Source organism: Geospiza fortis, unplaced genomic scaffold, assembly GCF_000277835.1.
Source record: "Geospiza fortis unplaced genomic scaffold, GeoFor_1.0 scaffold53, whole genome shotgun sequence".
Taxonomy (NCBI): Eukaryota; Metazoa; Chordata; class Aves; order Passeriformes; family Thraupidae; genus Geospiza; species Geospiza fortis.
In genome coordinates, this window is record NW_005054305.1 from 10,146,002 (window position 1) to 10,159,228 (window position 13,227).

The 13,227-nt window shown below is 37.4% G+C and overlaps 1 protein-coding gene across 1 annotated transcript in view; it reads left to right on the forward strand.

Annotated features, from left to right (window-relative positions):
• Positions 1-13,227, forward strand: part of LOC102043616 (lipoxygenase homology domain-containing protein 1) — a 122,295-nt gene that overhangs the window by 37,025 nt on the left and 72,043 nt on the right. Inside the window, exon 16 of the mRNA XM_031066617.1 lies at positions 3,486-3,711. Within this exon, the coding sequence (XP_030922477.1) occupies positions 3,486-3,711 (226 nt within the window). The remainder of the gene's footprint in view (positions 1-3,485; positions 3,712-13,227) is intronic.

Consider the following 13,227-nt stretch of genomic DNA (forward strand, 5'->3'; position numbering starts at 1 on the left):
CAGAACATTTTAGAAAAAAATACAGAATTTCAGAGCTGCGCCTTTTTCTGAGGATCTCAAAATTTATGAAGAGAGATTTGCTATGTCCCTGTAAAAGACATGTAAATGTTGCCCTTGTATAGTTTAGAAAGTGGAGCAAAATGGCCTTGTGAATTTTGTAGTTTCTCAGGAAGCCTAAAGCAAATCCAGGAATAGAACTTAGCTGCCTGATTTTCAGAGTGACACTTTAGTCCTCAACTCATCCTTTCCTCTTTGGACATTTATTGCAGGCCCATCAGAATGGCTCTTTCCATATAAAAAGGAATGTTACTTTTGCAGTTTTAGTGCTGGAACACCATAGAGCAGCTACACTGCAGTTTTTGTAAGCACATTGTTAACAAGGGCAACAGAGTCAACTTTGTCCTACAATTTTCTACAGAACGTTCTGGCTGTGAAAGTAGATTTCAAAATGCCAGGTTGTGTTCAAGTCATGCAGAAGTTCAAGGCAATTTATTCAACAAAGGAAGGAAGAAGCAACCTCAAGACACTGTTTATGTTGTCAAAAGAATATCGTTAGCTCTGCTGTGTTATAAGAATATTTTCCTCTGCATTTCACTGCAAGAGCAAATTCTGACATACATTTGACGGGATTCCAATTGACAAAAAATAACATGTTAGCAAGTCAATACCACTGAGAAACCAATGTGATATCTGAGCTGACATCAAGATGAATTGTTCCAAGCCCCAAATATGCAATTGGTACTGAAAATAAATTTCTAATTGTATTATATGTCTTTCAGAAAATCACATACAATTGATTTCCCTTCTGCCATTGCCTAATTTCCACCTAAGAATAAATATGACTTTTTTCCCCCAAGGTCACTAATAAACAATTATTCAGAAAAATAATATTATGCAAAAATTATAAGCATATTGCTAAGCCTGTTATCAAATGGGCATGTTCTGTGTTTTGATTGTTGAGACTTTTCAGACTCAGAAGTATGTCATTATCTGTAAGTCCAGCATAGTTTACTATACAAAAACCTTTTATTTTGTAAGTCAAGTATGCTTGATGCTGTTTCTCCCTTTAGCTGAAAGCAAGCAAATGTATTTGACTTGAAACTTTGGGCAAATTCCCCTTTAGTACATGGTCATAACTTTCTTACTTTTGTTATATCATAACTGCTTTTGGGATGTTTAGGGAGTGATAGGAAGTATAGAAAGACACAAGGACATACATATTTGGAGATGCTGAACAGGAATTCAACAAATCTAATTGAACTAGTTGCAACTTGATACATATCCTGGAGAAACCTAAAGGTCTGGACAGAACTTTGTGTTCTCTACCTTGAAACCTCATTTGATTAGGTTTGATGGATTGCTCTTTTGCTTATCCAGTAGCAGGAAGTCCCTGCATGCTGATATGGGGATGAAGGGGCCTCATCATTTCCCTCTCCTTTTTCAAATTTCTTCTTTTTATTTTTCTTTCCTTTCCTCCCACCTTTTTTTGGTTAGCTCTCCTACTTGTGTTTATTTTTGTGATATTTTCTCTGGTTGTATCACTGGTCTGCCAAAAATCATCTACTATGCAGCTGGCAGGGTGATTCTGTCCCTCTATTCTGCTCTTGTGGGACCCCACCTGGAGTGCTGCATCCAGCTGTAGGGCCTCCAGCACAAGAAGGAAGTGGATCTGCTGGAGCACAGCAGGTGGAGAAGGACCAGAAGGATGTGTTCATGGTCTTTGCATGGGAATTCACCTGGAAACATATCTCACATCTTAGACCTCCTTCTGGAAGAACAAAAAAAATCCACTTTAACATAATATGATAAGTCAATATAATTTAAGAAGTTTTAGCTTCACTTTTGAGACAACTCATATGATACATACTATAACTCATATATATATATATATATGCAAAATAGATATACAAGATTTGCTTTATCAGTGTTTCAGTTTGCTTCATAGCCAAATGACTGATTAGCTGCTTCAGAAATTGAAAGGGGTTCTTTAATAGTTTCCTGGTCCTGACCAAGAATCATGGTAATGATTATTGCATACAATAATCTGTGATGGCTGTGATGCTTCTCTTTCAACAGGGATTAAGCCAGAATTTAATCACAGACATAAGATCACAAGGTATCAGTGTTTTATTTGCAAAATTTCCCTTTACCACTTCTGCACCACAAATAGCAGCCAGTGTCTGTATCTCAGGAGAGCACCGCCTTTGTTGTTCACCAATACCATAATCTACTCAGTTTGCAATAAAGATTGAGAGTTCTAATATAATTTTATATTTATTTTCAAGGTAACTTTAGCAGTCCCTTGCCCACTGCAGAGGTCTCTGTTTTGCAGCTGGGTGGCATTTATTAGGGCAACTTAGCCCATGTCCTGCCTACATTTTTTGGCTAGTGTCAGAGTGCTTTTTTTATCTGTTGTAATTTCACTGTGAGTATTAAGAGTATATCTTTGAGGTACATCGTTTTATTGCATTAATGCTATAATTGTATCTTCAGCTGGCACATATTCCTTTAACATACTGTTTTAATATAGCAAAACCTGCTATAATGGTCATAAGTATGATTCTATTCAGACTTTTTACTACTAGCATACATGTCATGCCCTCAGCCTGTGAGACTTAGTTGTGCCAGGCTTGCCTCAGGGATGTTTGTTTCCTTTTTTCATTTTTGTTTTGATGTGAAACAGTACAAAATTGCTATAATAGTAAAGGAAACAGCTCTTTTTTGTTCTTTTTTACTTGGTGATTTTTTCCCCAATTACCATGACCTTTCAAACACAACACTGATAAAAAAAAAGAAAGGTAAAAAAAAAGGCTGAAAGTGGTTAACCCTGCTTTTGTGCTTCAATTCCTGCCATCAGAATTGCTTAAAATACTTCTGCAACCCAAAACATAGTGGCTCTTATTTCAAGGCTGCAGTATTCAATGAGACATAGCCAAGTTTTATTGTTTAAATTTGCTGCAGTGTAGCATCAGCACTTACAGAAACAGTTAACCCTGGCACCAGAGCACAAAAAACCAGGAGTCAATGAGAAAAGTAGCAGACTGATAAGTGGTAGGAATAGATAATAGGGCTCTCCTGATGGTAACTGTAAGGACTTGTATGATTTGGTGTAGCAATGACTGAACTTAGTTCTACTTGTTAAAGGATTTGTCTAGCAAGAGAGATTTACATTATAACACTAGAAAATGGATTCCTTTTTCCAAGGAAGAGGTCTAGAAACAGACTGGATTCTCTGAGCCCTTTACTCACTTTAAATAATGCAGTACTGAAGTCAATAAAAATACACTTGCAGACTACTCCGCATGCTTTCACTCTTTGTCTCTGGGATTCATTGTGTATTAAGGCTTCGTTTTCTAAAACTCATTACTCTTGACTATGTTAGCTGCACATTTAGCTTTCATGCCCAGTATAAGAAGGATGGCTAAAGACAACAGTGTAATTTGTTATTAAAATCTGCATTCTTTTTTTAACTTTTTTTTTTACAGATTAATCTCAGAGATCTTGGACAGCTGTATAAAATCCGCATTGGCCACGACAACTCTGGAAATGATCCCAGCTGGTACCTGGAGGAAGTCAGACTTGAAAGAGTGGTCCCTGTGTCTGCTGAAGAGATTTGTCTCCCCATAGAGAGCTGGCTTTCTGAAGACAAGGATGAAGGTGACACGTGGAGAGAAGTGGCAATAAGAAACCCTGCAGAAGAGCTTTTGCCATGTATGTGCTCAGTATTTTAGATCATGTGTTCACTGACCATATCCTGTGAGTATATGACAGTTTTTTGTGTTTCCTCCAGAGCAACAAAAGCCCTCCTGCCTAAAAGCCAGCGTAAGCATTAAACAATCCCTTCCAGACACTTTCTAGCTCCAGGAGAAGGAAGTGATCCTTTAACCCCACTCCTTTCCTTCCCAAAATCAGAATAATAGCTGCTGCCAGGGCATCTTACCCTATGAAATGTTTGATTTCTCAGAGTGCTCATACATCACTGGTAAATACTGCTCTTTAGAGAAAGACATCAGGTAGGAAATCAAGGTATGCAATATCATGTGATATCTAGCTCCTTTTGGCAAGTTTGAGATCATCCTTTCTTGTCCTGCATAAAACATACTTTACAAGAAATCCACGATCTGAATCATCACACATGCGTTTTTCAAATCAGGCTTGAGCCGCAGCCATTCCCATAGAAATTGTTAGTTGCAGGGTGACATTTTGGAACTTCAAAGTTTATGGCAGCTTTGATGCACTTTGTTCCATTTAAGTGAAATGGGAAACGGCCCACCATATAAAATTATTTAAAAAGTCCTGGGCCTTTACAGAAGAATATAGATTCAGTATAATCACTATGTGTGGGTTTTTAAAATAGATTCTCTTTACATTAATAGAATGACAACGGTGCAGCTGATGGCCAATAATGTCTGACAGTGACAGGTCTTACATAGACAGGTGATACCATTTAGTAATTGGATTCAAGCTGATGCAGTGAATTTTGCAAGGTGTTTGGGATTCAACATAAAAGAAATCATCATGCATTTAATGACAATCAAATAATTTCACAAGAAAATATCACAGAAGTAAAAACCCTTAAGTCAAAAGAATATAATTCTCTGAAAAAAATATTAAGATATTAAGAATGAGATATGTGAATGTTTTATTGCAGAGGACAGAAGATACTGAAAAACACGAATGAGCCAGCTCATATTTCTTTTTTGCTCTTTTTTGCTTTTTTTTTCCAGAGTAGTTATTAACTTCAATAAGAGATTTCAAAAAGTGGCACTCATCAGGATGAACCAAGTTTTATATCATTGACATGTACCACAGTACCATATGCCACTCACAGTGACATATATGTCATTTACTGGTGTAATAGAAAAACATTGCAGAAGCCAATTAATTTGTACAAACAATCAATTCAGCATTAATAATTCAAATCTGCATTATGCAGTTTGAAAAACATATTCATAGTAAGGTACTAATATTCTAGTCAGTGCACTCTCTATATATATTTATATATGAAAAATCAAATAATTTCTATCAAATGCTAGAAATATCTTTAAAACAGCACATTTATATAGTCTTTAATCACTGTATTACTGCATATTTCCTTGTATTTGCAGGAAATTATTAAAATATATGTTTCAAGTGTGTAAGAAAAGATACAATTCCAAAAGAACTTGGAAATTTCTCGAAAATTTAAGTTTTACTAATTAGTTATTGATTTTAGGAACATTTAAATTGAACATCAATACAAACTCAGCAAGGAGTCCAAAGGATTTCCTATTTATTTTCTCAAGAACAAGAAAATGAAACACTATCCATTTTCATTTCCCATTTAAAAGCTAATTGCTTACAAGCACTGAACAAACCACATCAAGTCACTTTCTCCAGCAGAAGAAACTACATGCTGGTAATTACTTAATGGGATTTGATATGATTTAGGAGTTTGTATTCTGTACTTTCAATTTAATCTGTGATCTTCTAGTGATAACAGATTTGCTTAAGTATAAAAGTCATGTGCTAGAAACTTTAAACAAAGCAAACAAATGTAAACTCAGCACAGAAGGCATTGGTCTTGTAATTGCTGTTCTTAAACACTTTCCTCATTGCTCAGCCTCCCTTTCAGAAGATATGGTAATTTTTCCTTACTTTTTTTTCTCCCTTTCCCCAGCTGAAGTTTTCTATGCAACAAATATGGACCCCAAACCTTGGAACAATTTTTGACTTCTTGGCTTTCTTTTTTTCCTAACATCTTGCCTTAAAATCTGAATTATTTCCTGAATCTGTTAGCTTTTCTTTACCTTCCTCTCTGAACTTGCTTCTTTTCCATTCAGATTTCTCGCCTTGGCAGCCTTTCTTAGTTTTTCTCGGCCACTTTAAAAAACTGACACTAATCTGGTGTTCTACTCCAAGTATTGATTTCAGTTCTTTGTCAAGCTCTCCATCACACCAGTCTCAACTTTCTTAACTCAGATTTCTTGGCCCTCCAATGCAGGTCTGGCTTTGTCTTCCCTTTTCTTATTTTTTCCACATTGCCAAAGCTTCTGGGTCCATGGCTTCTTTTTCTCTTCCTACTACATCTTCTCTTTTGCTTGTCCAGCCCTGGGATCTAGAAAACACCTGCTCTGTCTTTGAAGTTGTCCCTGAATTCAGCATGCTGTTGTCCTGTGTGATTCCTGGAGGTTTCCTCCAACCTGCTTTGGTTTTTTGGGTTTTGGTTTTTTTTCCTGTGATTCTTCTATGCGGTTTGTCCCTTCCCCCCCCTTCTAGCAGTTCCAGATATATTTAGTTAACCAAATTTTACAAGTATTGGACTTTTTACTTGTTGCTTTTTAGATATGGTTTCATCTCCTTGTTACACTGTGATGCACAAAATAAAAGTTATTCAAATATTTTCTGAGTGATAGGTTTTGGGCATTTGGAAATTAGTAATCATGCCCTGAGCTGGGTAAATCTTAAAATAAATCACTCAATGACAATAAGATAGAAGACTTTGAATGTTTTTGATTTAGCTTTATAGCACAGGAATATTAGGGGAATCAGACCAGATGTGGCAGCTCATTGAGGCTGCCACATCTGCATGGCCCCAGGTCCAACAGCAGCAAGGCTCAGCACATTCCCAGCCAGCACCCCCAGAGAGCACAGGTAGGTACCACACATCAAGGCAGCTGCACAGGTCACCCAGACACAGAGCAGCTGCACAAACACAGCACCAGCAGCCTCATCCTGTCCCCACCTCTGGCTGAGCAGGACAGACGTCCAACAGTGGGACTGTGTATGTGTATAGATGGGTACAAGGTAGGTCCAAGAGCTGGGCTCACACACTCTGCCTAAACCCCACTTGCTCCTGGATCCCAGTCTCTCCAGTTGCTGGCAAATGGACATTTGAGCCCCTGAGGCTGCAGGCCTGCTCCAGCCCCTGGTACAGGCCGTTTCCCTCATGCCCAGCCCAGCAGGTTTCACCCTCACACCTCAGGGTGTCTCTGGCAGCTGAGCAGGACTCACCCGGTCCCTCCAACACTCAGCTGCTCATGTGGTCTTGTGTCATGGACATATTTTATGAAAAATCTTTTTGCTAGGATTTTTTCTCCTGAGATGCTGAGATGCCTCAGAAATGAAATGTAAACAATAATTATCTGCTGCTGTGGAATGCAACAGGTGCATCTTTGACTGGTCTCATGTGCTTGTTTTTAATTAATAGCCAATCACAGTCCAGCTGTCTCGTACTCTCTGGTCAGTCACAAGATTTTATTATCATTCCATTTCCTTTCTATTCCTTTCAAGCCTTCTTCTGGTGAAATCCTTTCTTCTATTCTTTTAGTATAGTTTTAATATATCATTTTCTTTCAATATAATATATATCTTAAAATAATAAAGCAGCCTTCTGAAACATGGAGTCGAGATTCTCATCTCTTCTCTTTTCCTGGGACCCCTGTGAACACCACCACAGTCTTGCACTCAGAGACATGGGCCTCTGACCCCTGGTCCCACTCCACTCACTGACAGTTTTATTCCCTTCAGTCTCTCCAGCTGCTGCCATGCAGGACTCCAAGTCCAGTTGCTGGTACTTGGACTCCCTACCCACACATGCACACACACAGAGAACAGATGTGATCTGTTTTCTAACACCACTTCCTCCCCAGGTCACCTACATCCATCTATTTCCCTGCCTTTAATTCCTTTCCTAAATGTCTTGTAAGTCTTCTGCAATCACAAAATCTTCTCTTCTGCCCTATATTGCATCTGACACCCTTGGGGCATCAAACCTCTTAAGTATGAGAGATACTCCTAATTGTCTTATCATGGTGGGTTTTATGCCCAGACTGAGACTCCTGGGACAGCCCTGCAGGGGTTGGCACAGTGTTCCCTTTCCCTAAGTCTCTATGGGTTCCCACCTGCCCTTGTGCCCTTGGGCACCTGTGGTGGTGGATATGGGCTGATGGTCCTTGTGATGGGTTTGGGAGAAGCCAGAGCAGGGTGTTACCTGGACTGCCTCTGCCTGTATTCCTCTGTACATGTGCAGACCTTTATCACAGATCCTAACACGGGTTGTCTTCAGGTATGGCTGAACTTTTGTTCCAAAGGGGTACCTGATGCAAGAGTTACTGAATTTTCTTACTGCTATGGTTATGTGAACATAAATGTCAAATGAGGATATAAATGGGTAAATGTGTCCTGTTCTTGTTCACATATTCAAAGGTATAACTGTACTGAAATGAGATAAAAGACAAACACTGAGACTGAGGCAAGAAAAATTCCAGCTCTGAAGATTTAGTATTCTTTTCCACTTGGAGAAGTGTGCAGGCAAATACAGAAAGGTCAGAAGGTGGCCACTGACTATAATAGTGCAAAGGATGACCAAAGCAAATAGTAATAACACAAGTGTTATCTCTACAAAATATTTATCCCTGTTTTATCACTCAGGAGGCACCAACTACATAAGTAAATAGTCAAGCTTCTTTATTGTAAAATTCATTAGCAAGTGTGTTTTCTCAAAGCTGATAATTTTCTTGCATGTCATGAAGAATATATATATATTTAGACTATTGCTCCAAATATTACTAGTGGAGATTAGAGAGCAGTTAGTGGAGATTAGAGTGAGAACTATAATTCTAACTGAAATGTCCTAACCTGATATTGTTTGTGTATTTGTGTCTTCTAAATTAATACATGCACCAATTCTCAGGAAGATAGTCCCTCTTAACCAGTATCAGCCATTAAGAATTTGTTATCTTTTAGGCTTAATGCTTCACTAACCTGTATCTTTACCCTTCTGTCATGGCAAAACGCCAAACACCCCTTATGAAAGCCAGGTGGTGACAAAACCAGAGATTCAACATTGCTGTTTGACAGATTGAGATAAAATGACCATTTCGTTCAAGTGGGCATGTTGTATGGAAAAAAGGCAAAACCTGGAGCAATACTGTGCAATACTGTTCTGGGACCTTGGCATGCCAGTATAAAGAGAGGACTGAATAGAAACAGTTGGACAATTTTAATGTTGTGTGTCATTTAACATCTCTCCAGGTTTTGTGCTCTTTGGCCAGTTTGTGTGTTTACACTGGCAGCCTGGTGGGAGTGAATTTGCTCAGTGAAGCACTCAGCGCTAAAATCCCACTTAGTTAAGTGTCCGATGTGCTCTTTATGGGAGTCTAGAGAGAAGTTACTCCAGGCTTGTTCAAGTCTGTTCCCCCAGACTGACTGCCAGTTTGTGTCAAGATTGTTGTCAATGTGTTCCTGGAATGTATTATCTGGTGTAGTTTCATCCAAAAAGGACCTAGTTCTTTGCTCTAAAACCAGTTCATGCTGTACACCAGAAAGAAGGAAGCAGAGCCAGCCAGGGGATTCAGCAGTGTGGTAAGCAAACCAATGTCATTAGGCACAGACAGCTGGGGATCTTCAATTCATTTGCTCTTAGTCTGAATTCTCAAATAATTACTGTACTTTTAGTGGAATTATTTTCAAAAAAGCTGACAATAGGACAGCAGTTTGTACCAAAAGAAGGAGATAAGTGTTTCTACTATGAAAATTTTCATTTTCCGATTCTCAACAATAAATTCTTCTTTAATTCTATTAGGTTTGTTTTCTTCTCCCAGAATGTATCAACATATAAATTTAGTCTTTACTGTGAAGCAACTGGAGGTATTTGTTTACTGTTTATATTTTCCAAAGGCAAGTGTCGGAACTCATTGAGTTCTGTACATTCCTTCTTCAAAAGGAATTGATAATTGTATACTGTGCCTGCAAACTGGGATCAAACTGTCTCTTGTCATTGGTGAAGGCTCAGGTATGTATCAATGTTCTGTATTGGAAACCCTGATTCAGGTGCCCAGGATGGGAAATCTGGAAAAAAGGTCTCTCCAACTCACGTTCTATTGTCCTTAGTATGTCCTTAGGTTACCTCTTCTTCATAACCAGGAAAACTTCCTTTCTCCTCTTTTGTCCGAGGTACTTCACTTCTTATGTTATCAATAGATGCCAGAAGCTGGAGTTGGGATTTAAAAAACTCCTGAAGCCTCATGATAGTATCTCAAGAGATGGCATTTTTATAGGCTGACAACAAGAAATTTGTACTAGTACGCTTGACTGCTCATATGACTCTACAGTACTTTTTATATATTTGGTTCTGTCATTTTTTAGCACAGTTATTATACTGCTTTAAAGCCTGCCTTTTAGAAACTCCTTACCTCTGTCTGAAAACACTTTCCTTCCCATTTTCATTTGTTTCATCCATGCATCCATGTTGCAGATTTTTCTGTTTGGTTTCTAAAGCTTATCTAAGGTTACCCTGTGAGCAATTTGAAGATTTCAATCACTTATCTTCTAAAAGGTCATTTTCTTTTTCACTGAGTGCTAGCTGAGATTTTTTTCCCCCCTGCTATTCTGTATTAATTAATCCTCTTATATCCTTTATCAAAGTTACTGTGTTTTCCAAGACTTTTCTTCTATTACTTTGATGCGCTCCACATTGGACAGATGCCTAGATGTGAGTCTCACAGGTCCCTCTCAATGCTGAAGCACTGTTTCCTGACTTCTGTTTGAAATATTTTTAAACTTTTTTTTTTTTTTTTTTTTTTTTTTTTTCCTTTGGTGTTTTTTTTTTTTTTTTTTTTTTTTTTTTTGCCTATGGGTTTACCTCTCTCTGAGTGTTTTGTCACCCCAGTTTACAGCTGATGTAGTTTCACTGAATCAGCATATAGTAAAATGAAAGTACTACTACAGAATAGGGGATCAGATTACACATTTCTATTTTTCAGAGTTTTGGAATGGCTTTTTCTTCCTGCAGTGAAGGAGGTCTCCATTGCAGATGGGCCTGCAGTGGGGGCCTTAGAATAGGTTGGTTACTCAAAAGAAGGGAAAGCACAGTCTCAGAGGCTGAACACATTATCTAGGATTATTTCACTTCACTCTCTACACAAACAAACTGTGTTTTGTGAGCAATATACAGAAAACTGCAAATGGAAAAAAAAATCACATATGGTGAGTTTTTTGTCTCAGCAGTGGGTAGGTTTGTTCTCCAGATTTGGTTGTATTGTCCCATCAAACAATTGGTGTACCTTGTTTTATCTGTTACAGAGTGGCACCATCACTCTTTTTCTCTGCTTTAAGCAATCTTTAGCTCAGGAGCCATTAGCACTAGCACCTTCTGTAGCTGCTCTGCAATCTAAAGGAACTGCTGGATAAAACTTGAACAATCTGAATCCTCTCAGGCTGGTCTGTGCCTAGGTTCCCATGCGCACAGAAAAGGCTTAATGTCCACAATCTATTTAGTGAATGTTTATTTGAATATGCAGGTGTTTCACCGTAGAGGCCATGTTCACCATGTTCTAATTAGGCATGTGTGTATTGGAGAATATTTTCCTTGCTTCATTTTTTGTGTGATTCCTATGAAATGCATTGTAACATATACTCAAGTTAATGGGTACAAACATTCCTTTTATTATCCTAATATAATAGCCTGTATTGTAGTAGCCTATATTTGTAGAAAAATTTAGAGCCCAAACTGGTCTTTTTTGTTAAGAAGGTTCCTGTATAAATAATGTAGATTGTGTAGCTTAAATAAATGTCAGACCTAACATTTTACAGATTGTGAGGGATGTATAGGCACAAGAAACTATGGAAAATATTTTCCAGTTTTTTACATTTCAAGATGTGCATGCTGTCTACTTCAGACTGATTTATTTAGGCTGGTCGCAAAGGAAAGCTCTATTTAATGATTAGATCATTATCGTCTCTCTGGTTACCACAGAGATGCACAGTGCTACAAAATGCAGTATAATTTATTTATCTGTTAATATCTTTGTGTTGTGTTATAATTACCTCTTGTTCTCTTCTCCTTCCATGAAAAGGCTTGTTGGTATTTTGTTTTCGTAAACATTTATTGTTAAGCGGTTTCTTAAAAAAACCACATTGAATATGCTTTAAAATTGTGCTTATAGTTACTTAATTTTTTTATTTTTGATCATGGAAATTGCTTGTAGTTTTAAGTAGTACTAGTCTTTCTATGTAAGCAGTCATAACATAAACACTCTATACCCTTTCCTTTCCTCCCACAGATAGTTTGCATTTTCAAAACTAAGAAAGTAAGAGTGTAAAAATGTGGAGGAGATTTCAAGTCAATATGCCCCTTTTTTTACCACCTGCAGTGTCTTGCTTTCCGGGTAGTGCAGCCCTCTTATTAAAATTTCTGGTCACAGATTATTATCATTTTAAGCTTTTTTATTTTTGGAAATGTAACCTCTGTCCTTTCTCACTCCTAAATATTTTCCCCCTTCATTATCAGCATGGCTCTTTGCTTTCCTGCACGTTTTCTGTCATAGTTTGCTGCCACCCCTTATCCTCTGCCCTTTGGCCAGTTATGATTATATTAGCAGTTATGATATAAAATGTAATTTGGATATATAGCTCAATTATGCTAATTATCAGGTCAATTTATCTTTGCTACTTGCTATTCATATCTAGAATTTGTTTTATCATGATGTTTTAATGTTAAAAACCTTGAAACTAGTTTTTACAAGGCTCTTCAAATTTTTGAAGATATGTGTGTATTATTGAGAAAATTTATATTTCACAAACAGTGTTGGTACATTAATGTATGGATGTGAGAGCTGCAATGAGTGCTTGGAATTACAGAAAATAATAAAATTGGTCAAGTAACACCACTTCTATTTAGATAGTTGTAATAGTGATAAAGAGTTGGAGACACAGTGTTTTTGGATAATTTTACTCAGATTAAAAGATATACACTAATTTGATTAAGCATAGAGTCTATCCATAACATTTCTCCTATCTTTTAATACTTGTGATGCTATTTTTCTCCCTCAAATATTTGCAGTACTATTTTACTACTTGTTTAGTTTTTCATCTGGGAATCAGAGTAGCTGTTTTTCAGTGATGGTGGACAACATGATATTTGAGTTTTACATCCTAACTTGGGAGCCAGTGAATAAAAAATGTGTGGAAATGTAAGATTCTAGTAGCTATCTGGTGGTTTAAGGGTAACAATATTTTAACTAGTTTTTGTAGAATATATTCTGTTTTAGATAGCATGTTATTCTGTTTTATTATATTCTGTTTTCATCTTCGTTCCTTCTTAAAAGGAACTAATTGTGTTTTTTAGGATTTCTATTACCTTTCTTCACTCCTAAGAACTGTTAAAATTACACATAAATGAAACAGTAATCTTCCCTGTGATCTACTACATAGCAGCAGAAATGGCCAGCTGTGATAAGAATAGAA